Here is a 26,881-nt window from a genome sequence, read left to right as displayed (position 1 = left end):
ACAACACTTGCATTGCTACAAAAGTATTCTGTTCAGTCTCAGTAACAAAATCATCATCTCTTCTGCCAAGATGCAAACAGAGCTTTTGCTTCTCTACAGTTGCTGCTGGTGACGTTGGAAATAGTGGACTCTAGATACTGAAATACTCAGAATAAATTTTAAATGAAAAATTTAAATAACAAAATAAATATATAAAGCAGATTATTATTCAACCAGGGAACAGGACAAGGAAATTTAGGCTTTTGATGGGATTTGATAGCCTGCTGCATTTTGGCCCATTTTGGATTGTGTTGATCGAAGAAGCGTCTTTAATCATGTACAGAAGCTGGTGATTTTATTTCCTACAACACATTTACCTTTCAGTGCTGCTAGATACTTCCATTGCAACTTCCTTATATGTCATCAGTTTCTTTTGAAGGGCAGATGCAACATCCTTAAGAAGAGAAGCCTTGTGCTTTCCTGTTTGAAATGATTGGATGAAAAATCAACATAGCTGATTTAGCAATACATCATTTCAACAACAAGAAAAAAAAAGTTCTCACATTAGGCTTTATAATAAAACTTATCTTTAATATATGTGCCACACAGAAGACACCTTTACTGGAGGAAAAAAAGTAGCTGACTGACCTTTGATTACAACAATTATGTATGCTGCAGCTGCAAGACTAACAATTCCTTCAATTTCTTCAGAGACAATGCACTCCATTAATTCATTTAAAAATGACCTAAAAGAAAACCAAGCACACATGGTGAGATGTGTTAGCTGAAATATGCAAATAGGACACAATATGTGCACACGCCATAGTAACCTTCAAAGATATCCCATGACACAACACCATGGTGAAGGAGCAATTAGACTCCAGAGAGTCACGTATGGAAATCTGAAATGTTCTTAAAGTACGTTGTTTATTGTCTGATATCTAGAGCTACAGAGCCACACTGCCAAATTTCAGAAGCAGCAAAGTATCCTGTGCAATGATGGCTGCTTAGGAAAAAAGCAAAAGAATGTAGGTAAAATAATTGTATATGAACATAAGTGGCAATACCAAAGATGCAGAGTTTTCATTGCATTTGGAAAGAAAAACCTTAAAAAGAAAAATAACAGCTCTAAAAACAAACTGGAATTTTAACTCAGTTTAACTGTCCATTTCTAGTGAGGTTTAACAAATGGTCTCATGGCAGCAGCAGGTTAGCCATTAGCAACTGCACAAACACTTTAAAATCTAGAGTAGAACCTGTCTTTAAGGAAAGGTTTGGTTTAAAAGTTGAATTGTATGGAAAGCTAAGTAGGAACTTTCCCTCTTTTCACATGGAAATGAAACCAACTGATGAACAAATAGATATCTGCCCTGAACCATCTGCAACCCAGAGGCTAGTGCAGTGAGAATCCAAAGGGAACCTACTGAAATTGAAACTGATTTAAAATTCTAATATTATAAAAGCCTAAGTGTCTGTCCATAATGCTTTATTCACATTCTGAATGGCTGACAGAAACAGCCAATCAGAGTGCTCCAAGCATGTGGGAGTGCCGCCATGATTCTAAAGCAGCACCAAGGACCGAACAGAGGGTGGGGGAGCCGAGGCCAGCGCTGCTGGCCTTGGCTTCCCCACCCCGCTCCCTGCAAGAGGCAGCATGGGGCCACTCCATCCCAGCCCCCTCCTCCCCTCCAGTCATTCTTGACGGGCAATTGGCTAGTTGTTCTTAATGGTGCAGATTGGAAAATAAATATATGCATTATGAAAAGTAAACTGCATTATTAAAATACTGGGTTTTAATAGGAAATGGTAATATTATGAACATAGGTAATAGAATGGTATTAATATAATTATGTATTTAAATACCTATTGTTCAATTAAGCACAAAGGAAACTAGGAAAAATACAGGACTATTAAGAGCCAGACTGGACTGAGCAAGGGGAAAGGGAAGAAGGATCAAGCAATAGTTAGGGAGCAGATGCAGTCCTTTGGCTTTCTAGAGCATAGACACTATTATTGTCAACATGTGTCTGTGTAAATTTACTCTGGCCTTAAAGGGGGAACTGAGAGCTCCTTACCATTCTGTCTGAACATGAGCAATCTAGTCAGGGGAGAACCAATTATATACGTCACTCAGTAAATGGAAACAGTAAATGAGCTCCAAAAGGTGAGAAATGAACTATGCCCGCTTCAGTTTCCATGGTTAGTGCTTGCATGAAATCAGTCATGTGATGTGAAACTTGTGTTTACTTAATGATTTCATCAATTGTTAATTCTGTTCCATATGGTTGTTAACCGCTAACTCCATTTCAATTGCAACCTTGATTTGAAGAGTCTAATTTCAGTCGGTTGAGTAAGAGTTCTACTAGTCAGTTTCAATGAAAAGTTAACTGATTTTATTTTTATTGAAGTGTAATAAAATTCCCAAAAAGCACATGGACGTCTTTTTTCTAACAAAACTGCAACCAGGGTTACATAATTTCATGGGCACAAGAATACTAAAGTATATCAAGCTATTTGACTGTGTCCTAATTAATACCTATGCCCTTCATATAGATGAAGTTGATTCCTGAGGACAATAGTTTTCCAATGAAAAACTAAGCATATTGAAAGTCTGGTTAGATACTATCCAGTTGCCCAGTACCATGAACAGGATTAGAAGAGCAAACACCACAATTCTGGGGCTGTTTAAACCATATCTGGATATGGTTCAAAACCACCGAGTATGGTACAGAGCACTCTGGCATTCATGCTGGGCGCTCTGAAACTTTGCATCAAGGTATCCAATACCAGAAGCTTTAGTATGAATGTAGGAAACTGACAGTAGAGCCTGCTGAGGAACTGCGAGCTTTACCTGTAGAAAGAAAATAAGTAGTGCCAAGAAGTCTTTACATAGTGCCAAGGGTGTTTGGTTCTTCAGTCCTGAGGCACCAGCAGTCCTCAGCCTGAACCCTGAAATGTCTGTTAAATGTAGATCCACTTGGTACTGGACAGGGAAATGCAACTACAGAAACTACAAGAATAAAATTCTTTCCTTCCTCTCTTCTCAGAGGATAAAAGTGAAAATGGTACAGAAGCTCTGGACTATGCCATTTACCACAGTACTTACACAGGCAGATCTAACGTACCAGTCTTAACCCTCTCAGAAATTGCTACAATATTCCTGAACTTCTAAGAGGAAAAGCTTTATAAGGGATTCACTCACCCTTCAGATCCTTTTGAAAAAGCCTTAGCACAGAGCACTGATGTGATAAATGTACTTCACAGAGGAAGGAGAGACACTTAAAATGTCAACCACTATTGGGAAGAGCTGCCTCACAGGAGGGTCAACAGAGACTTTGACTCCACTATGGCCTGGTGATAGTGCTGGGGCATTACCTGACTTGACAGCATCTCTTTTTTACTTGCCAAAAAACAAACTACATAAATGTGATTACCCCACTAACTAGAACACTAATTAGAGATAAAACAATCTTGTAGTGTACAGGGACATGGGTTTTGCAGGTGTTCCATGTCAGGTATATGTGCTACAAATGGAGGAAGGAATGCAAGAGCTTTAATTGTCCCACTCTTGGCCACAGACACAGTGGCACTCAAACATCCACTCCCACTGCTGCAGTGGCACAATCCCCCAGGTTTACAGGGGATTTGAAGCAGCTTAAGTGGGAGGCTAGATGGCTACAGCACAGGTGGTTCTCAACCCATGCCAAAGCTGGCCATGGCATAGATTTTAAAGCCCTATGATGTGGCAGTGGCAAATAAGCTTTTTTCCTCTATTGCCACTGCAAATGTAATAGTGGACCAGTATCTCCAAAGTGTCCTCCTGTGAAAGGGTAGTGAATCCAACTGGTCTCCACCTACTTACAATCTTCTTTATTCTGCTATGGCAGGTTTGTTACCTACTTTGCAGGCAAAAATCGCCCATGTTCAGTATGCCTTGGAAACCACCACTTTTGGAGTAGTCGAAGTTCAGGGCTGAGGAAACTCAGTTGTGTCCTGTGCGTATGGATTGTTTTAAACTGCTATCACTCACTGATGCACAGGGTGTGGAAATGAGGGCAACCAGTTGTGAACGAGACCTATGACAATCTTGGCTTCTAAAAGCCAGCTGGAGGAGACTGGTGTCATTGCTTGGGAGGGTAAGGTGCCTGACGTTCTTAAGTCTGTGATTGTCCCAGCCCCTACTTATTTGATATTGACTCTCCAGCCAGTTATTACCCCATCTCCAACTTCTCCATTTTGGGGAAGATCACTGAAGGGGTGGTTGCCTGACAGCTGCAGCCTCTGGATGCCATTGGTTTCGTGGACACTTATCAATGGGGCTTTTGTTCTGAATATAGTGCAGCCTGTGCTTGTAGCCTTGGCCAACCATCTTACCCTGAAGATTGACTGGGGAAATTGTGCCTTTCTGATTTTACTCACTCTTACAGTGGTCTTTGATACAGCTGACCACAACACGCCAAAACAGCATTTATATGACCCGGTGAGTATCCAAAGGACTGCTTTAAATTGGTTCTGCTCTTTCCTAGCAGTGAGGTCCCAGAGGGTAGTGAACACTTATCACACCTTTGTGACTTTCCTAGTAGGGATCTCTCAGGGCTTCATCTTGTTGCCCCTCCTGTTCAATGTGTATGAGGCCACTGGATGAGACTGTAAAGAGTTTTGGAGTGAGATGCCATCAGTATGCTGATAACACCCACCTGTCCCTCTTTCTCCTCTGTCCAATGCCCCACAGTTCCTGTCCTTTCCCATTGCCAGGCTGATACAGGTGAACCAACTGAAACTGAATCAAAGCAAGACAGAGAAGATGAGTGGGTAAAACACTTGACTTTTGGAGAGATTAGGATACCTTTCATTAATGGGGTTCAGTCTTCCCTTGTCACTCCAGGTCAGAGCACTGGAGTGCTCTTGAATACACTACTGCACCTGGATACTCAACATCTGGTGAGAAGGCTGTGACCCTTTCTGAGAGATCTGGCCATCATCATCCATGTTTTTGTAATCTCAAAGCTAGACTACTGCAATGTGTTCTATGTAGGGCTGCCCTTGACAACTGTCTGGAAGCTGCACCTTCTGAAGACCAGAGCCCATTCCAGTGCTCCCTTGGAGTCTTCACTGGCTCCAAGTAGTTTTCCAGGAGCCATTCAAAGTGCTGGTTTTAACCTGTAAGGCCCTAAACAGCATTGGCCCTACATACCGAAAGGGACTGCCTTCTTTCTTATGCCCCATTATGATCCCTAAAGCAAACTGAGGGCAACCTCCTTGCAAATACCAACAGGACACCAAGTCTACTTGGTGAAAACATGTGGGAGGTCATTCTCAGCAGTCACTCCTCAGCTTTGGAACTCCCTGCCTCTTGAGGCCCACCAGAGCCCTAGCCTAGACATCTTCTGAAAGCACTGTAAAGCCTTCCTATTTGGCCTGTCACTTGGCAAACAAAGCTAGGCTTAGATATTGTTCAGGGGAGGTCTCTATCTTACATGTGGTCATTCTCCTGTCTTATAAGTGTTCTGTTTCTCTTACTATAAGCCACCCTGAACCTTGTTGGGTTCAGGGCAGCATATAAAGTAAATAAACAGTCACTAGCGACCTACCAGGAAACTAACATGGCCCAAAGAAACTGTTTAAAAAAACATATGGACACATAGATTATAAATATGCCAAAACTGGCAAGCATGTGGACAGGCACTCAAAAAAGAAAAGTTATGTTATAAATGATGAAAATAAGAATAAGAGTAAAAAAATCAGCTGTGACTATTTTGGTGCAGACTCATAATGCCTACTATGTTCTTAAACTGTATGCTTCTTTATGTATTTTAAGTCCTACAGAAAAATTTCAGGAAAACTGCAAAGTGAAAATCGAGCTGTTTTTAGGATATGCTAAAATACCTTAAAATCAGGGATGACCAACCTGGGGCATATATGCCACAAATGGTACAGGCAGTCTCTGTGTATGGTACAGGGCAGATCACAGGATGCAAGGGGAAGGGGGAATGGGACAGGCAACACAGTGGCAGATAGGGCAGCAAGCAGAAAGCAGAGCAGCAGATCAGGCCAGGGAATGGGATTAAAATGGCACTTGGGACTCCTTATACAAGCATAATACGCAAAGGAAAATAAACTAATGCAAACAATGCATACGGTTTATGGCATATTACATGTGAATTTAGTATGTGATTTAATTATTGTGTAATTGCTCAAACTGAATCTAAGGCTGCTGGCTGACATTCATTTAGAGGCATGATGAGGTCACACCTCCTGCCATGTCATATGTGCATGAGGGGCCCAGGATTGTGCACCAGCAAACTGAAAGTTGGGTGCCTGACAATCAGCTGATGGTTGGCTGGGGCCAGGGACTGAGCCAGGGTTTGGAACCAGCCCCAGCGCAGTCCCTGCTGCATGGACAATCAGCTGACTGTTGAAATCCCCATGCTCAGCAGCTCTAGCCAGGCTGCTGGGCAAGGGGTATCAAAAACTCCCAGCAGGGGGAGCTGAAGGTCTTCCCTTGCTGGAGACATTAATTAACGGTGCAGGGTTTTTTGGTGTGGGAGGTTTTTTTGGTTTGTTTTTTTATTACCCAGCACAGTGCACAGAGGCCTTCAGACTGGGCTGCTACTTTCCAGTCCTAGGGCCCCATGCACCAGCTGAACTACACAGTGGTTTTTACAAGTCTCAGCAGATGGGGACCCTAGTATTGGAGAGTCTCTCTCAGATGCTGGGACCTTTAAAAGCCACATGTGCAGCTGGGCTGTACACATGGTTTTTTCCAGTGCATCTCCAGTACAGAGAGACCGGGGTCCCAGGATGCCTGAAAACCACCTATGCAGCTGAGCTGTGCATGCAGATTTTAGGGCTCCTGGAATGCTAGTACTCTGGGATCAGTCTCCTTGATCCCAGGGGACTCTGTGCAATAGGGATGCCAGAAACCTGTGTGCAGCTCAGTTGTACATGCAGCTTTTAAAAATCTGGGATACAGTGAGCCCATGATCAAAGAAATCAAGGAGTGTTTCAGACTCATGAAGCACTCCCAACTGCTTCTGGTGACTGGGTGGGGAACCGGTTCTGCTCCCAACCCAAGTGGGTAGGGGACAATTGTGTCCTGCACCCTAGAGCCGCTGTGCGCTGGAAGTCAACATGAAGCTGAGTGCTGTGATCTGTCATGGATTAACCCCAACTTGCCATACATTCAATTTGAGATGTTATACAAATGACCCACAATGATGTTACACATTATATATGGAAAAACTTTGTGGCTCATTTACCATACCATAAATTTAATTGAACGTGCAGCTGGGTTACTGTTTAAAGCATGATTAACAGGTTAATCGCATCTTAACTGTACCACGAGCTGGGGACCTCGGAATCACAGTTCCATTGGCAACACTGCTAATTTCACACCAACAACTTTGCAGAAAGTAATGGAAAAAAGAATATTTACCTGACAATATTTGTTGACTTTATTATTATTGCCATTAAACTGTTTGAAAGAGGAGGAAGATCCGAAATGGTCCCTGGTGAAGTAAATTCTTCTTCATTTGAAGTCTGAAAAGAAAACCATTCAAAAAGAAAATATCCAGACAAATAAGAATTTGGAGTAAATATATTAACTGAATATTGTCTTACTATTATTAAAAGAAACATATGCATTTTTCTTGTACTTTTAAGGAAAATACCGGACAGATGTGAAATCTAAATGAGTAGCATCACCATAAGCAAAGCAAAGTTCAGCTAGGAAGACAAAAACTTAAGCAAATACACTGCAAATTGAAAGGAAATGATTTGTCATATGCAGCTGATCTAAAATAAAGTTGACATTTAACTAAACTGTTAATTAGTACTTATAAGGGTATGAGCCGGCCCACATAAAACATGCTAAATAAAATAATTCCCACTATGTCCCCAAATATAAGTACAAGTTTTTATAACCTCAAATACAGTGTTTTCCTAGTTCATTGCATATCCTCCTACTGGTGACATATTTTAAACAACACAAACCTTTTTTTTTTAAATTAGCTGCTAACTTTGTAGGTTAAAACAAAAACGCTTAGTAGTATTGTGCAAACAAACCTATGGATGATTAACCCCATTCACAAAAGGGGTTCAGAAAACAGAATTCTTGATTGTAGTTCATTAAAAACTGCCTGCTTACATGGTTTGCTACATTTTGCAGCCCTCACATAGAGTCTACTATTAGGTAAACTCATCAATTAACAAAACCAATTAAGCTGTCTGGTATTGGTGATGTGATGAAGGCATAACTGAACCTTACTGAGCTTCCCCCATTTGTTTATACTGAACAGTGATTCCTAGAGGGTGTGCTGCAGCATACTAGTGTGCCATGAGAGTGACAGAAGTGTGCTGCAAGATCCCCTGTGCGAGGAAGAAAATGCTCTCCCCTCCTCCAGTTACTCCAGTGCAGACTGGAGCTGCTCCTCTGGGGACTGCCACTGCTGCTACCTTCTCCTATCCTTTCCTGCCCCTAGCCAACGCTCCTAGTGGCACGCTCTGCTGCAAGCAAACGTATGCACAGACGGAGTCACTCTTTGAAGCCCAGCTCATCATTCCCTCCACTCCCAACACTCCAGGGACTAGCAGGAGAAGCCACGGGGTCAGCTGCTTGTATGTAAGATCCTGCAGAAGCAGCCTCAGAAGTGGGGTGATGCTACTGTCCTGAGAAACAGAACATGGGTTAGGAGGGGACAGGCAGTGGAAAGAGCAGGGCAGAGCAGGGTGAAGTCCTGCCCAGCCACCCTTAAGTGGCACCAACTAGGTAGCGATTCTTAACTTTTTTTAGAAAACCCCTGCCATATCTTTTCTTCATTTAGATCTAATCTCAGTGATTTTCAGCCAGGGTGCTGCAAAATTTGGAAAAGGTGTGGAATGGGAAAGGTCTTGAAGCTAAAAACATTCAGAACCATTGGTATACAGACTAATCTGTTGCTTAGACAAAGACATATTTGGTGTTATTTTTAACAGTACACCTCAGCATTGGTATGATGTCTCTAACAGGGGAAAAGAATGTGTAATATAATTTTGAAAAAATATCACCCCCTCCACCACCTTTTGGGAATAAGAGTGAAATATGCTCCAGGTATCAAAAGTTTGGGAAATGCTGATATAGAACATGGCTACAACCATGTCCTTATTTGTACTCTAGAAACCTTGAGTCACTGGCAGAAGTTCTATATCAAATTAGTAAATCACTGAGTTCTAACACATTTAGACGTAGTCAAGTTTCCTTGTGGGCTCATAAATCATGGGGCTGATGATGGTTCAGATGTTCTCCCACCTTAAAAGACGCACGTGCAAACAAAGACATTGTTAGAAAAGTTCTTCTTTCCATATCTAATCTGGATCTTTCAACTAATTCAATAGATAACTGGTTTCAGATGGGACCTGCAGTCTATCTAGTATCTGTTGTATGCAACTTCTGCATACAACAAAAACAGTCTGGCATGTTGTACACCATATATGCAGAAAACCACATGACAGTCCTGGGCAAGCTCTCACAGCACTGCATGGCTGAATAGGTTTCAGCCATGCAGTGGTTGCTGTGGCTGAAGAGGTTGAAACTTGACTCCCATCTGCAAGGACCTCTAATCTTTGTGTCTGTACCAAGGAAGGCTTCTCTTAGTTGATCTTCAGGCCAGTGAGACAAATGATTCTTCTCTAGTGGCCAATTTGCCTCAAAGCAGCTAGTCTGAGATGTATACATTACCGGTGCCTACTAGAACACATATTGACAGTCACTCAAAGAACCATCTTGTTATTTTGATACTGTTATTAGTAGAACACCTTTTCAATGGAAAGAAATAATTCCAGCTCCTGTCCGAGATGGATGGATCATGAGTTAGCTCCAATGTAACAGTCCCTAGGTCCTTAAATTACTTCATTTAAAATGTGAAAAATAGGACGGTGCGAAGCTTCGGTAGCCGATTCGATATGGAGTAGGTTCGGCTCAATTTGGCAGCCAAATCTCTGAATCCAAATCGAATTGGGAGACCAATTAAAAGGTCCGAATCGAATCGGAAAAGATTCAACGCCGCTTTGGAGGTTCAGCCATAGACTAAACAGGTAGCAGCCCTCACCGTGCTGGACACAGCTGCCTCTAGCTGGTAAGTCTGTTGTGGTGGGCGGCGGGGGGAGGGAAGGGGCATGGAGGAGGGAAGGATTGGGGCTGGGACAAGGTGCCCAGCTGGGGGCGGGGTTGGCATGGGACACAGGGAGGGGGGCAGGGAGTGTGCGGAATGCGGGCGTGCCAGTGGTGGCTATGTCCTCTTGCCCAGCCGGGGCAGGGGGTGTGAAGCAGGTGTGGCTCACACTGAGAGGCAGGGGGCAAGCAGCAGCAAGGCATAGCCCCTTCTTCCAGAGCTGCTGCGCCTATATCCCAGTGCCCTGGCTGGGCAAGCAGCAGCACCTGCATCCTGCACCCCAGACTGGGCAAGCAGCAGCAGCTGCCGCCCCCCTCCCCAAGTCCTGCACCCGACCACCCTGGCTGAGCAGCTTGTCCCAGACCCTCCCTCCCCCAAAGCCCTTCCCTCCCCCCTCTGCCCACCGCAACAGACTTACCAGCTGGAAGCAGCTGTCTCCAGGGTGGTGACGACTGCTGCTCATTTAATCTATAGCCGAATCTCCGAAGCAGTGCTGTATCTTTGGATCTGATTCAGCTGAATCGAATTGGGACAGTGATTTGAATCTCCAAATCGAATCAATGTCCCTCCGAATCGGCTGAATCTGAATCAGAAGTGAATACTTGCTGCTTCACACAGGCCTAGTGAAAAATGCATCTCATTATTTAATTCTAAACCAAATATGGGATTTGTAGTTCCCATAATTAAAAAGATCCAAATCTGGCTTCTGGTATGAAGGCTGCATATTATGATCAGACCTTCCATTGTCTTAACCCAATGTTTAAGATAAAAGCACTCAAGATTATGCATGCTATTTTTAATGACCATACTGACTAGATGCTTAGTAAGGGATCAGGATACTGTTAAATGATGAACAAAAATATAGAAATCTCTCTTTGCTCAAGACAGAATGAAATTCATTTTGATATAAATACTTAGAAGAAAGTGACTCTTTTTTTATTTTGCATAATCAGGAGAATTAACAAAGCTTTCTATTAAGCCTACAAAAAGATTAATTTTATCCCTGCCAAACTTTCCTCTTTGAGGACAAGACTGAAAAAATTCAAGCTTGACCACAACAGGCCATCTTGGAAAGGTCTTAACTTTTTTTATGGTTAAGCACATAATAAAAACAGATGAAAAATACAATTGCATTCATACTCATTACCTTTTGTAGCATATGACTTATTTCAACTACTGTTGCAGCTAGAAGAGTGGAGAGTACACCATGGTGAACTGCTGGACAAGCTGAGTGCCAGCACTGAACTGTGTGTACAAATTCCCCAAGAGGCACTTGAATAGAATGAATTAACTAAAACAAATAAAAATAGAGATCAGGTATTTCCAATCTGCAATTATTTTAATGCAGTTAACAGTTTTCAGTCAGGGTTCTCAAACATTCTCCCCTACTGTGTGAACTCTATAGTGTAAGATGCATCAAAAAATGTGTGCACCCTCCCATCTGCTGTCATCTAACATATCTATAGCAAACAGAGCAACTGCTTACCTAGAAAACTAATTTTAGGAAAATGTTTAATATATTTTAGTTGTCTTCATGCAATTTAATAACTCAAAATAAGAAAGAGTACCAACAGTAACCTTTTTGGGAATCTAAACATAGAAGCAAATTCATAAGAACTGAAAAGCACAAGGCCACTAAAGGCAAAGGTCAAATCCTACAAGAGCTAGAGGAAATCTTGATTAGACAGGATTAATGCTTTCCTTGCACAGAATCTCTTATCCTAGCACCACCACAGAGAGCCTTGTCTGACCGCTGCCTATAATCCAGGAAGGCCTCTTTTCTGGGAAAACAAGAGTCTCTTAAAACCATGTAGTGGGGTCAGATATGTGGTACAGTGTTTGAAAACTTCAAGTTACTATCTGAAATAAAGATGGATGGACAGATACAACAGATGAAAGACTTGTAAGAGAGAGTGAACAGAAGCAGCAAACAGGGAAGGTTGCAAGCAATTCACTGGGGGCAAGAGGAGGAAGAGGAAAAGGAGCCAGGCACCAGATCCTGCTTCAGGAAGGTTAAGTGAGCCAGGCTTTCCTATATGCTAGCTTGCAAAAAGTTTGTTTGGCAGGCCATGTGTTTTGGGTGTGTACTCTGAGCTGCTGGGAGTGCTGCTACCCGAGTGATTGCTGCCTGTCTGACAAAAGCTCTAACAAGGGGGCAGAGCCAGTCCAGGCCCAGCAGGGTATAAAAGGGGGGCTCCCCCAAGCGACCAGGGAGTGAGTAAGCAGGGGCAACAAATAGGGCAGACTGCAAGCAGTTCGCAGGTCAATTTGACACCCCTCTCTTTGAAGGACAGCCTTTAAGGCAGTGATTCTCAACCTCTTTTTGTACCAGGACCCATCTGTAAACACTGACAGCCAGTCCCAACCCAGTAAATAGTTTAAGTAGAAACACCCCCCTGGTACCTCTCACTCCCCGAGTTGGGAGGGCGAGGCAGGGGCAGAGGAGATGCTACTGCTCACAGCCCTCAAAAATTGTGGCTGGCCCTGAGATCTGCCCATAAAATTGGCTGGCTGCCTCTTTGAGTTTAGTGGACCAGTACCTATTAGTATTGTTCAATACTGTCTTTAGGGCAAAAGACTCTACTCTCAGCAAGCAGGAGAGAGCCTCTCACTTGGCCATTTCCTATCTTCCAACACTCAGTCTCATCCTTTTGTCAATAGGTTTGGCTCATTTCCTTCCTTCCTTGAATATTCAGCATTAGTCTGGCACCCATTTGGCAAAAAAGCTATATCACAAAAAAAAGATTTCTTAACTTGCCTAACTTTTACCTCAGAATCTAGCAACACCAGCGTAGTCCACTCTACATATCATATGGGGAAGAATCCATTAAAGCACATTTAACTAGAGACTGCAGGGTAGGCTAAAACCTTTTGATTATTTCTTAGGCTTAAATTTCAGCTGCCAGGAGGGTTGGGGAGAGAGAACCTGCAGCTGAAGGGAGCACATATAAAAGTGCTCCATTCAGTTTTGTGCTCCTCACTAACATAAATCCCAATTTACATATAAATCCTCATTTACATTTCACCACTGCTGATTCTGAGCTGGACTTACAGTGGGCAAAATACTACTGAGTACATCTGCACCATGTGCCTGTGTTTCTGGGTTGGACTGGGAAGGGCTACAATACAAGGCACCTGTCCTGCCTGCTTTAGGATTATCAAAGAACCCTAATGGAGGCAGGAGTGTGCACACAAATCACAGCCCTTCCCAAGCTGGCTGTGCACCAGGCATGTGGGACACTTTTACCTGGAGGCAGTTGTTGGGGTGACAGTATTTAGATCTTGGGGAACACTGAATTTGCAGCTGAATACAAGGCTATAGCCTGTGGGGCCCAGCAAAGCCACAAGGCAGAACGATATATTAAAAGTAACATTGCAAGACAGTTAGGCAAGCATTTTCCTAGCAATGTCATAGTGTTGTAAGATACATAGCTCATTGTGTAAGGAGAACAGGATGTAGCCCACCAGCTATCGTCAGGAGATAAAGCAGAAATAAGACTTTGGAGATGAAGAAGGAGTCAGCAAGAAACGGCAAGTGATCAAATGAAGTGGAGGTCAAAGTCTTAGGCATGCGCTCATAGCAAAAAGGCACACAAATGAGTAAAATGCATAGGTAATTCCATGTTAATAAAACAAACAGTAAACAGAGGCGGAGCTTGAGATAGGGGGGAATATGGGTGGAACAAAGGAGGGAAAAAGGTGGAGTAAATGTTGATGAGCATGAACCAAGGTGTATAAATGTGGAAGGAACTAAGGTTCGTGGCGGGTTCCCGGTTTGTTGGAGCTAGTCCAAAGCTGTCTCCATTTTGAATAAAGCTGTTGCTAGCAACGTGTGCTGGTGTTTGCTCTCTAAGCATTTGGATCGTCATCTCCCTAGTCGTTGGGCGCCACATGGAGTCAGGGTCTAACAGTACTGGCACCCAACTGAGAACCACTGACGTAATAAGTTGAGCAGAACAGTGGTTCTCAACCAGGGATGCCACTAAGAAGTTGTAGAGGGGTGGCCTGCTGAGAACCACTGGCTTAGAGGATCAGATGCATCAAATCAATTATGAAAAAGACAGTATAACAAAAAAATCTACTGACACACTAAACCCATCATATCCAAGTTTCACACCAACATACATCTGATTAAATGGTGATGCCAGTGCTTGTAGTTAACTTTACACCTGTATGGATCCAAGTATAACAGAAAAACAAATACCTGAAGCCCTTCTTCCCTCTGCTTTTTGAGCCTGCGTGCCACACATTCCAGAGCTTTCTGAAACACAGTCTGAACAGCGTGCAGAAGTGCTGCCACCTCTTCATTAGTATCAATGTTTTGAGCCAAGGAAGCTTCAGTAATTTCCTTCAGAACACACAGCAAACTTGGAATAGAAAAGTAGCCTCTCTCTGGAAACAGACAAATACCACATAAGACATGAAAATAGTTTTTCTTGGCTATTTTAAACTAATGGCTTGATAAGAAAACACAGGTTTTCATCAATATTTTACATTAACGGCTTAAAATGAAATTCAATCTCACTGTATGAATGGCTGTAATTAGCATAGGTAGTTTTATATTTAGCTTCTGAGCATGTATACTTAGATTCCCACCTGATTCAATCACCACTTTCATTACTGAATCAGCCTTTTTAGAAAAATAGCTTCAGGTTCTAAAAATAAGTCATTTTTAAATGTCAAACATCATCTTTAACTTCTCTATATAGTGTCAAAGTGGCTTTACAAAAATCCTCTAAAGAAACAGCTAAAATTACACAGCCAGGTGAGAATATTTGGTTGTTTACAAATGTAAGCACTTTGAATCTTTCTCTTCTACATAGTAGTGCTTTGTTTTCACAAAGAAACAAAGCTGAATTAATAAAATGAGAAAACAACTGTAGTGGGATAAGAGAGATGTTTCAGAGGAACTTTTGCTTTGAGAAATAATTTAAAGTGATGTTATAACAGATGGAGGGAATCTTGCTATAAAAGTTGCATTAACTAATTCAAAATATACCAAAGGAAAGACTCAAACCCTAGAGAAAAAAAATGTCATGTTTCCTCTGCTTAATTCAGAACGCAAGCAAAATCTTGCACTGTTGACACATCAGGAAACAATTAGCTTACTAAGTTTCAGTGGAAACATTTAATCAGCTTTAATTTAAATCTTTTTAAAAATACCAAGCAAAACTGCTGTATTTCCAACAGAGCCAAATAATATTGACTGTAAAAGCTGGTTAATTCATCATTCCAAGGTCCTGAGTTTTACCCTCTGCTCAAGCTCTGCCCTTGAGCAGTGGCTTGTACTAGGGAACATTGTGAGGTCCCTTCCCACCCTACTTTCCTAATTCCTAAGGTGACTGTAATAGCAACTGATTACCCATAAGTGACTAATTATTAGTAGTTACCCACTTTCAACTGTTTCTTAAAATGTGTTTTGCTATATCAGGACACCGTAACAATTTTGTGACATTTATGAGGGGAGAAATATATACAACATATGTTTCAAGCACATCACAGACTACTACTTAATGCATACTTATTTACTACAAAAATTCAGAGCACTTGCTATATACAAATTGCATGACTAAGGGAATGAAACATACATTTCTGCATTAGATTTATCACCAAAATAAAAGATAATCCTTTAAAATGGAACAATCAATTGTCTGTGCCTTGTTGAGGCAAGAAAGGCTAAAAAACTGTAACTATCTGGCTTGAGGGATGCTTTAGAGGACATTAGTCTACTAATTATCAGAAGCAAATTCCATTGCAATAAATGCATAAACATTTTTAAACATGTGATAATTAGCTAAAATGTTTTGTAAACAAATATATCGGCAACTGGCAGGGGTTCAATGCACTAACACCACCACAGACATGGGGATAACTCATCATTAAATAGCAGACTTCAGTGTATTTGCATGTCTTGCATAAAAGGGAGGTAGTAAAACAAAAGCATTACAGATCCAGTTTCCCTATTGCTCAGATGGCCCAGACTATGTTTCTGCAGAAATTAAGCTTTAATTTCATCCTTAATGGGGTGAAAACACTCCAAATGCAAACAGAATGCTGGATAGAGCAGTGCTGTCTCTTGGAGCCTGCAAACAGATTCCAGTCACTACTGTTGCTTCTGGGTTAGTGAAGTGGCAGCAGCAGAGTAAACAAACCCCTGATCAAAATCCCCACTGCTATTCAGAAACCTGTAAATAGCAGAAAAGCTGCCACAAATCATATCATTATTGCTATTCATTCATATAACTGCTGCCAGCAGATGCTCCGAAGATCAGAAGCAGCCCACAACTAAGGATATTCAGGGAAAACAGGATGCAAAGCACAGAAGGCAGAGGTGATGTTTGTCACAGAAATCTTTCTTCTTTCAAACAGACAGGTAGTTCTGGGAGAAGCAAAGAGTATCAGAGATGAAACAACCCTGGCTCCCCAAACTTTTACAGGCTGTAGAGGAAAAGAAATCAGTTCACGATTTTTTCTTAGAGCGTACCTGTTTGGATAACTGAAAGCGTAAAGTCTAAAAGACGTGCCCGGAACTCTGAATCTCCAAGCCCAACCATGACAACGTCTTTACACACTGTCAGATATGTCTAGACAAGAAAGTCAAAAAATATTATCAACACTTCTGCTCTTATGTTTAAAACCAATATTTTAATAACAGCTAAAAATAATAGACACCAAATCAAGTTACTAATCCTGTTTTAAACGTCTGTATTTTATATTTTAGCTGAAGCAAATACAAAGAAAAACACACCTAATGTTATAATATGAACTCTAACAGCATAGTAATAGCTTTGGTGCAAGAGACCACACATGAACAATGTAACATTTATTAAATATACATTGCTAGAACAGAAGCTAGAGGCTAAGATTTATAGCAAAACAAAATCTATGCATTGCATGGATTTTTAGTTTCCTTCAGGTCTCAATTTGCAAACAGTCATATATATATTAAAATATAGCTATTCTTCTATCATCCTATCATTGAAAAAAAATCAGGTAATATTATACAGTATCTCATCGTTTAGAAGAGCTACAGTGCCTCCTCTCCTCCAAAACTGTATTTAAAGCAAACTGTTCTAAATCCAACTATTTAATCATATTGACTTTTAGCAAGCCTCATGCAAGTGCAGTGTACATTCACTGGTGCAGTATATATTCAGTTTGCAATCCAAGACAGTTTTAGAGTGGTTGACTGGAACAGGGCAAGAGGGGATTAGACAGGATGGGTCAGAGGCACAACTGAGGAAGCCTGGTACCAGACAGCAAGGAGTAACGTTTTACATGCTAGCAATACTAGGATTCTACTAGTTGGTATAGAGACAGTAAGTTTCAAACACTGGAGGTGCCAAGATTGTAAGAACTAGTAGGGAAACAGAAGTGAGAGGAAGAGAGACAGACCGGTCTTCTCAATGAACCTAAAATGGCCAGGACCTCATGACAAAAAGACTAGGTCTCTGATTTCTTTTACTATGCTTCTATCATTCACACACAACAAACATTTCACAGCCCAACTGTTTCTCCCAATCTCCTGCAATGAAGTATATAAAAGCAAACTGAAAACTTGGGAGTCACAAACAACCACAATGTGACTTAGTGAAGAGAGCGCTGGACTGGGTCCAGAAGGCCAGTGGGAGAGCCCAAGAACAGAACTGAGGCCTCCTGGTGTTATGTCTGTGCGTGTTTCCCCATGTGCAAAATGAGGATTGTGATATAAAGCGCTGTAAGAGCTACTAATAAAAAAGTTGTGTGTGAAAGTCGGGTATTATGATTAGTTTGGCTCCAAGGCTAAATCTATATCATAACTTCAACCACCCAAATAGCCACAAACTCTTAAAGATAATATTTTTCTTTGTGCACAAAAAACTAGAAAGTTAACTGGTAAACTTCATAACATAGTCACATTTGCCCTTTAGAGTGCATTCTGCCTTTCCAGAATGCTAAGGTTAGTGATGCTCAAGGCTCTGGAAAAAATAATTTGTATCCCATTTCACTACTGATTATCTATGAGGCAGTTTTCCTCCTATACATTGCTGTTGACACAATTTAGAGAATTTAGGGTTGAAATGAGGTTCTGAGATGGATTCCTCAAGGTACACGGACTCCACGTAACTTAGATTACATGTACATGGGCAGGACTCAGATCCAGTTTTTGTTCAGAATCAGTTTTGCCTCAAACTGATTTTGCCCAAATTATTCAATACAGCTACACATAATGCAGAGAATGCCGCTGGACTGAATACAATAGCTATTGCAAACTCTGAGGATGAGGACAGAGCTTACACTGTTTTGACATATACCGTAACATATTCTATTTCCTGGTTTTGAGATTTAAATCTCTCAACTTGATGCTCTCAAATAGTACTAGATATTATGTGGCTATCTCAATTCTGCATTAAGCATGTGGATATCCCTTTGTGAAAACTTTTTATCCCAATTTATGGGTAGTAAAATAGAGATTGAGGAAAAGAACTGTACCAGGGTTTGGCTACTAACCTGGGACTTGGGGAGTAGTTATATTCTGTGCTGTGCCTCGGACTTCTTGTATGAGCCTGGGAAGCCTCAGTTTTCTGTCTGTGACATGGGGATAATAGTACTTCCCCATCCAGACAAAACTGCCATGAAGACAAATGCATCAGACCAGTGGTGTTCAACCTTTCTGGCACATGGGCTCGATGAGTAGGGTACAGCCAGTCCACAGACCTGATCTGGGTCCAACCATACACTGACCCAACACATCAGCCTGATCCAGCATGCAGCACCATGTCATCCAGACTGTGGGACTTCCCATAGGTCAAAAATATTTTGCAACGAGGGAGCAGCAGCAACGTTAACTGCCACGGGGCTCACCACTCCCACGCTGCCAAGTTTCTGGACCCATAGAGAATTCCATGGGCTGGATAACTTGACTCTGCATGCTGGATCCACCTTGCAGGACGTGCATTGAACACCGCTGCATTAGATCAGGGTGGTCAACCTGTGACATGTGTGCCACAAGTGGTACAGGCACCCTCCATATGTGGCATGCAGCAGACTGGTACAGGGACTGGCAACACAATGGCAGATAGGTGGAAGACACAAAAGCTGATGATCAAGCAGGGGAAGAGAATTGGAGTGGAAGCCAGGAAGGGTGTAGAGCTAAGGTATAGCATGCTTACCAAAAAGACCGACCTATGAGGCACTAGCGTATGAGGCATTTTCCTAGGGATCATGTACTTAGAATGTACATACAGACTTGTCCCATAGGCAACATGACATGTTTTAATATTAAATACCTCTATAGCATCATCTTTAGAACAAGATGAAAACCACTTTAAGCTTCCGTTTATATTTGGAAAATATCCTGAATCTTGTGGAAGCTGATGGAAATGAGAGCCTGGTTTTCATTTCTAGACCATACCATCTACTCTCTCAATACAACCATTTACTATCAACAAAATAGAGTATTTCCCTACTTCTCCAAAGCACTATGTAGATAAATTAGCATGAGAAGCAGTTTTCTTTTAATATTTGATAGCAGCGAGAAACGTTAATGTTCCAAAACATCTCCATAGATAGATACTAAATATCGTTCACTGGTAAGATTTTCACCAATTTCAATAATCCACTTATTTACAGGAAAAAACAGGTGAGGTGAAACAGCTGGACTCCAAATATTTAAATACTGCCATTACATTCTGATTAGTGGTTTGCAATTACTGTCCCTAAAATTGTCGAACTCCTCTGAATAAAACATTAAAAAATGGCATATTACTGCATGTTCGGAGTCTGAGACCTCTTACCTGGATGATTAGCTGAGAAACTTCAATGTGTGTTGAAATATCTGCCTCCTGTTCATCCATGAGGATAGAAGGTAGAACTTGACTTTCTATCCAAGCAGCGGTCTCCTTCAAAAGTGACAGGTAAACTTCTCCATCTGAGGAAAACTGAATAAAAAACCAAATCAATAAACAGTTTGCCAATCATTTTTTTATCTCATTAGTAAAATCCAGAACTTTTGCTAAAAATAAGTAAATATACCTTGTGCTGAAGATGAATACTTAATCTGCAGTAGAGAGTAAAGGCTCTTAGGGAAATTGCTTGATTAGTGCTCTGAGAGTTTGTATCAGTTGCTTTCAGAATTGAGCCAAGAACCTCCTGCAATATTGAGCCAAGAAATATAATATTTACTTTTAAAACCATGGTTTACTTACAGAAAATTCTTTCTATACTTTGCTTTTGGCAAAAAATTGAAATAAGAGATTTTCTATGAGATCAAGGATTTCAGAAAGTGACTGGGATGCTTTCGATTGCTTTAAGTTTTCAGTGACCAAGTTCATACTTTAAAGGAGCTCAGTTGTAACAAAATGGTCTGAATCAACCTTCTGCAAATCAGATTAAGTTGGACTACCAAATATGAGACACCTAAAAGCCTTGGATATTTTTTACTATTTTGACCTAAATCTTGTAACCCTATGATTTATTCTTCTTGTCAGCTAAACTGCTAACTAAGCACAAAGCTCAGAGGTATACAACTTTTAAATGAGAATAATTATAACTGGTCCAAATAACAAGCTGTGTTTTACATGTAATATTATAAGAAATGTAACATTACTTGTGAAGCAGCCAGTGCTTTCAAAAGCTGGCTGAGTTTCTTTTTGGGGATAGAGAGTAGGCAATCCCGATTCATGGAATGTGTCAGTAAGTATTCAACATAATCAAGTGCTAATTCTGGCTTGGACTCTTGTGTTACTTGGATACAAACTCGCCTTCCTGATGCTGTAACGTTCTACATGAAGAGAAGAAAAAAAAACATTAAGGAAAGAGATATAAAAAAGAGTGCCCCAATAACATATAATCTTTTGAATTACCAATATACCATTTAAGCAAGTATCTTTTAATACAATAGGATACATAATTAGAGTGCAGGAGTTTTTACACACCTTTTTAGGAGTTAGCTCATCAGATATCCAATCACAGATTAGTTCCACAACATGTCCAACTTGTCCCCACCGACACAAACAGTCAATAAGGGTGGAATATTTGTTTTCATCAGCTCCTTTCTGAAGATTCCTCAATTTAGAGATCACACCACAGCTAAAAACAATTTCATAGATATTGGGTGTTATCAATTAAAATAGCAACAACTCAGAAATAGAATGAACTAATGAAGAGTTTGACAACTGTCTTTTACTTTATTAGTAACATCAGAGCTTGTAGACCTTTTTGGTATATTTATTTATTTTCATCACAACTGGCTCAAAGGACTATATTTATACCTATAGGCTTTACTACTTTATCTAACTGACTTAGCTGATTAATTTGCCTGGACTGGTATCTTATTTACTGTTGTATTAATATTAAATAATACAAATAAATAAAATGACATTTACTAGTAGAGACTTCGCCACACAGTTCTAATATTAAAAAAAAATTGTACCTGAATGTTGGAATAGCAGAAGCCGGCATGAAAGATGCCAGGATAATTAATGGAATCACACAACGATCATCCTAGGATTAAAAAAATACACATATTAAATTATAAATCTACTGAACCCATCTGACTATTCATCAGTTACAGCAAAGGCAACAAGAGTGTTAGACATGGTACCAAGCACAACCAAATTTTCACTGTAAATTAATACAAGAAGCCATGACCGTGACTCCTTCTATTTCCTTCCATTTAAACAAATGCTAAAAAAAGAATGAATGGTAGCTGTGGCCACACTGTTAAGGTACTTACATTAGGTAAGTAATTGTTTTTCCTTCTCTGTTCTCACCTTACTTAAACTACCAGCCTCTCAAAGAGGTGGATCTGAGAGCTATTTAAAAGAAAGCAAGATCATTTTCTGAAATTGGGTATGAGACATGAGCACAAAGCCTACAATAATACTGCTTAAACATATGGACTAAACTTCAAATAGAAGCCTGCAGTACCCAAGTTTTAATGTGTTTTGTAGCACCTATCACAATGGGGCCTAATTAGAAGGCCTCAATGCTACTATCTTCACACATTTATACATACATATATGCCCTTGAGACTGCTTTGAACACGATGGAATTTACTGAAATCAGGCTAGGACATGCTAGCTGTACTCGTTTGTATAGAAATCTAAACGGATAAGACAGTGTCTGAAGATAAACTATGTCCCCTGGATCTATTTCCATGAATACAATATAAAAAAAGTTATGTATGGATTTAGTTCCATATTTATAACTACTAAAAGGTTTCAAAGGTCACTGTAAAAAGTAATAAATACATCAGAATCAGAAGGCAAAAGAACCTTCTATTCTTTCACTTGTCTTCTTTAAACTAAGCTTCTGATCAGAGTTGCTTTCACATGCATGCAGCTTTCTCAATACCAGAAAGCACATCAAAATCTGGGTCAAAAATTGCCAAAGATGAAAAACTTGTCCACGTTGGACCTAAAGCCACGTCTGATTAAAAATATGGAACTTCCACTTTGAAAGTTTTAAGATGGTTTTCATAATTCTTGAAGGCTCCCCAGATATATACTTTCTGTAGACTGCTGCATAGCTCAAACATAATGCAGGAAATTAACCTGTATTAAACATTATGCTGCCACGGGCAGACTGTTTCCAGTAGCTAAGGTAGCTCATTTAAGTTGGCTCTCTACACTAATCAGCATCTGGTATTGTTTCGTGAAAGGCTGTCCAATTCCTGAGTGGCCGTGGGCTGCTTGCTACACTGCATGCTGCCCCCTCCCCACCCCTTTCATGCCATGCCACACCAACACCTTGGAGTCCCTGGAGCCTCTTAGGTGCAGATTCCCTTTGCTCCATGGCAGGAAGTGGAAGCTGGAGGAGGGAGAAGGAGCCCAGAGATTCCAGAAGCAGCACTAGCAGAGGGTAGGGAGGCGGGGGAAAGACACCCAGACCAGTAGCCTAGGGGCTGCAGGTTAATCCTTCAGGGGCTGCCAGCTGGACAGCCCTGGTTTAGTGCATCCTCTAAGCCAGAGGTTCCCAACCCCTGGGCCATGGCCCAGTGCCAGGCCATGGCAAGTTGGCTGCCGGACTGGAAGTCCACAAGTGACCAGCATACTGCAGAGCGGCAGCCAACACTTTTTTATACTCAGTTTGCCGGTCCTCAGTTTGCTAGTCGCAGTCACTTCCAGTCCACGGTTTGCCAGTCCTTGATCTAAAAAGGTTGGGAACCCCTAGTCTAACCAAAATCCATACCAAAAGGGGTACAGGGAAGGCACACAGAAGCCACACATCAAATCTAATAATAAACAAATACATCACAAGAATGCAAACAAGGCAAATTAAGAAAAAATATATTAAGAAAGTGGAAGACGAGTCAGGGTTTAAATTGTCACCTGCGGAAGCCAAAGATAAGATAGAATGACAACTACAAGAAAAAGGCAGGTTAATCCTTAAATGTAATTTCACATGGAATATTTTGTTCTCATAGAGAACATCGAGAGCCATTGCTTTCCAAAGAGTTCCTTACTTCAGTGCCAAGAACATATTCACTCTCCAAAAGTGGAGTCCAATGACAATAATCCAAAGAGAACAAGTAGTTTCATATGACTGCATCAATACTGAACATCATACAGCTTCTTCTGCTAAAACCTGGAATTGGAGACTGCTCGCTCTCTCTCTCTCTCTTTTTTTTAAAAAGGAAATTCCCAAATCCTGCAGCTACTTGTTTATGGTATCATCAAAACACCACACAAGAACATTTAATTTCAGAAAGACAGACAATGAACATGCGTGCAAACCACTACAGTAAAAATAATTTAAAATAAAAAAATGCAGGTTCCTAGAAACTTATGGGGCCAAAATCTAAATATACCTCAATTCTTAATCTAGAGTACTAATCTTTACCTTAAATACTTTAAAATACTCTGGTAGTACAGAAGCAAACTTTCTGATTGTGTAGACTTTGGCTTCTTCATTTTGATTAAGTGCTTTGTGTATACTTCTCCAGAGGATTACACTAATCTCAAGTAAACTTGCCATGGAGGTTGCATCGTTTACTGACAACACATTATTCAGCACCTGTAACACAAACATTTTGAGATTAAAATAATTAATACTCTGATATGAATGCAGATTAAAATTAAGTTAAAAACACTGAAAAATCTCATCTACATTCTTCATTTCACAAAAAAACCATTGCCACAGTAGGGAAACATAAATTTTACAGCTCAGATTTAATCTGTACACAAATCCATCCATTATGCTAGACTCATTTGAGTACATTTTATTGCAAAATCCTGTATAGCATACTTAATATAGCCACTGGTATGAAACAAGCAGCCATTTTAAGTATAGCCTGGATGCCTCCTAGCTTGCGCTGCTTCTTGACAAACCTACCACTCCTTCTGATCCTGCAGTATCCTGACAGCCGCATCCTTCTGCATCCCTATCTCCAGAGAAGCCCATATGTTCCCTTCTAACATTACCATTCTCCTTCATGTTATCTTTTGACTACCATAATATCATATACTTTAAGAATATGGCCACAAAAATGAGGGAAACTAGTCCATTTGGGGGATACTAATCACCACAACATTGACAGAGCTGTGTACTTAAACCAGCTGAGCTTACAGTGCTATGTCCTTATTGTTGCAAAACTGATTAGCAGCTATTCACATTTAAAGTTTCTATTACCCACCGCAACAGTGACACTTATAAGCCTTGAAAATGAGGGGTTAGTTAATTCCTACATTGCTAATATCACAGACTTATTAACAAAGCTCCTTGAAGTACACCCTGACATTAGTGCTGTGGTATTAACCGACCCAAAACTGATTAGGATCCTTCATTTTCAAGGATTCTAAGAGCTGCTTCTGCCTTCACCATTCCTCATTTAGTTAAATGGTACATAATTAGTTACAAAATGGACAATTATGGTTAGCATGCAGTTAACCAGAGTACAACTAAGTTGCAAGAAGATGTTGGGGCTGAAAGATGCTATGCACTTCAGCGGTTTATGTGCACTTAAGTACTCTGCAAATAAACAAAATTTGTTACAATATACACAACAGCAAACACACTGGGCCCAGGATTGCATTAGGAGTTAAGTAAACAAAGTACTTATTCAGTATGCACAGAAAGTTATTAGAGATTAGCAGAAAATGGAAGTCTTGTTGAGACTTTCTTACACTTATGTTCTCCTTTTCACTTTCTTCATCTTTGTCATCATCACTTTGATTCTCTTTTGACCTTTGGATGCAGGCATTTAAGCAACGCCGAATAGTGAGCATCAATTTGGCTAAATTAAAAACAAAGCAAAGAAAAAGAGTAATTTAGACATTTCAAGCATTTGTCCAGGCAATGATTATTATATGTAATGATGAAACTGTTCTGGGGAGGTAGAGATATGACCCAGACAGAGTTATCTAGACAATTCTATTAAAAGTACATTTACTGTATTTAGTTGTGGAGGGAAAAAAAAAAGGGGAGGGGGGCTTGAGTAACCATCAGCCTCTACTTCCCAATACTGTATTTACTCGATTCTAAGATGAGGTGTCTGCCCTCATCCCACCTATTCATCATGGGGAAAACAAAGCCTAATCTTAGAACTGAGTATCATAGCTGGAAGAAACAGTTCTGTAGGGAGCCCAGCTGGGCCAGGCAACAGCAGCTCTGCTCCCTGACCAGATTCCTTCCCCACTTCCCTGACCCCGCTGGCAGGGAACCAGGCAAAGGAGGAGGAGTCTGCATGTTGCTGGGGTCTTCATCCTGCCCTATGCTGCAGGAAGCAGTTGTGGCTGGGAGCCCAGCTCTGCACCACATGGATTTCTCCTTCCTTGCCCTGGTCCTCTTCCCTCCCCCTTCCCGTCTCCACACAAAAAAGGGGAAATGGAAGGGAGCAGGACAGGGCAGGAGAAATCTACTTGGTGCAGAGCTGAGCTCCCAGCCATAGCTGCTTTCTGCAGCATGGGGCAGGAGTGACTGTGGGGCTCCACCTGTGCCCAGATCAGCAGGGGAAGCAGCCAAGCTGGGTAAATGGTGGAGTGGCAGTCACCAGGGGGACAAGGGATAATGGGCAGGATGCCTGCACCCTGCACATGCTTTCCCCTTGCCTCTGCTTCCCCCTCCACTGCCCCTGCCTGCCCTGGCCCCTACTTCCTCCTGCTTTTGCTTCCATCCCTGCCTGCTCCCTCACCACAGCAGCAGGGGGACAAATTTAAGACAACTCCTCAATAAGTAGATTCTAGACATGGAAAATTATAAATCTGTTATCATTTTCTTGTCTAGAATCTAATTACTGTAATGTCATCTTAAATTCAAAGTCATCTTAGATTACAGTAAATACAGTAGTTAGAAAATACCTAAAAACTTTTGTAAAAAGTAAGGATCAGTGGAAGTAACTGATTTTTTCTGAAATGGCTGTTAATTTAATGGACTATGCTCAAAATTCTGTGGATTTGTCAAGGATAGCATCATTTATGAAAAAATGTGATCATCTCATTGACTCAGGGACCCCTTTTCAGATCTGAGGTGTCAGATAGTATATCTACACAGAAAAAGTGAATTTGTGAATGTAGCACATGCTAATAGTTGAAGAGGCTTGAATCCAACAACCAAAGTGCAAGCCTCTGTTACAAGTTCAGGTAGTTTAAGACATCACAATCACACCTTCATTTTCTGCGCAGACACACCCTCAGCAACCAAACATTTACTACTCTCTTGAGGATATGTATAGGGACTGCTTCTTGGAAAACCGAGTCCTGAGCCTGGAGTTCCTTTGCATTGTTTCCTTGTTTATTTCTGGAATGATAGACTCCTAGAAAAATAGCTTTGTT

The 26,881-nt window shown here is 41.0% G+C and overlaps 1 protein-coding gene across 3 annotated transcripts in view; it reads right to left on the bottom strand.

Moving 5' to 3' along the window:
- Window positions 1-26,881, bottom strand: part of NCAPG2 (non-SMC condensin II complex subunit G2) — a 77,948-nt gene that overhangs the window by 7,175 nt on the left and 43,892 nt on the right. For all 3 annotated transcript variants that reach the window (XM_006265223.4, XM_019498753.2, XM_019498763.2), the window contains 13 exons: window positions 25,235-25,344; window positions 23,952-24,125; window positions 21,541-21,611; window positions 21,044-21,197; window positions 20,716-20,889; window positions 20,142-20,258; window positions 19,904-20,047; window positions 16,612-16,711; window positions 14,332-14,519; window positions 11,275-11,418; window positions 7,415-7,518; window positions 628-725; window positions 357-459 (listed from right to left, as the gene is read on the bottom strand). In XM_006265223.4, coding sequence (XP_006265285.2) covers window positions 357-459; window positions 628-725; window positions 7,415-7,518; window positions 11,275-11,418; window positions 14,332-14,519; window positions 16,612-16,711; window positions 19,904-20,047; window positions 20,142-20,258; window positions 20,716-20,889; window positions 21,044-21,197; window positions 21,541-21,611; window positions 23,952-24,125; window positions 25,235-25,344 — 1,681 coding nt within the window. The remainder of the gene's footprint in view (window positions 1-356; window positions 460-627; window positions 726-7,414; window positions 7,519-11,274; window positions 11,419-14,331; window positions 14,520-16,611; window positions 16,712-19,903; window positions 20,048-20,141; window positions 20,259-20,715; window positions 20,890-21,043; window positions 21,198-21,540; window positions 21,612-23,951; window positions 24,126-25,234; window positions 25,345-26,881) is intronic.

Source organism: Alligator mississippiensis, chromosome 5, assembly GCF_030867095.1.
Source record: "Alligator mississippiensis isolate rAllMis1 chromosome 5, rAllMis1, whole genome shotgun sequence".
Lineage (NCBI taxonomy): Eukaryota > Metazoa > Chordata > Crocodylia > Alligatoridae > Alligator > Alligator mississippiensis.
This window is presented reverse-complemented; position numbering and strand designations above follow the sequence as displayed.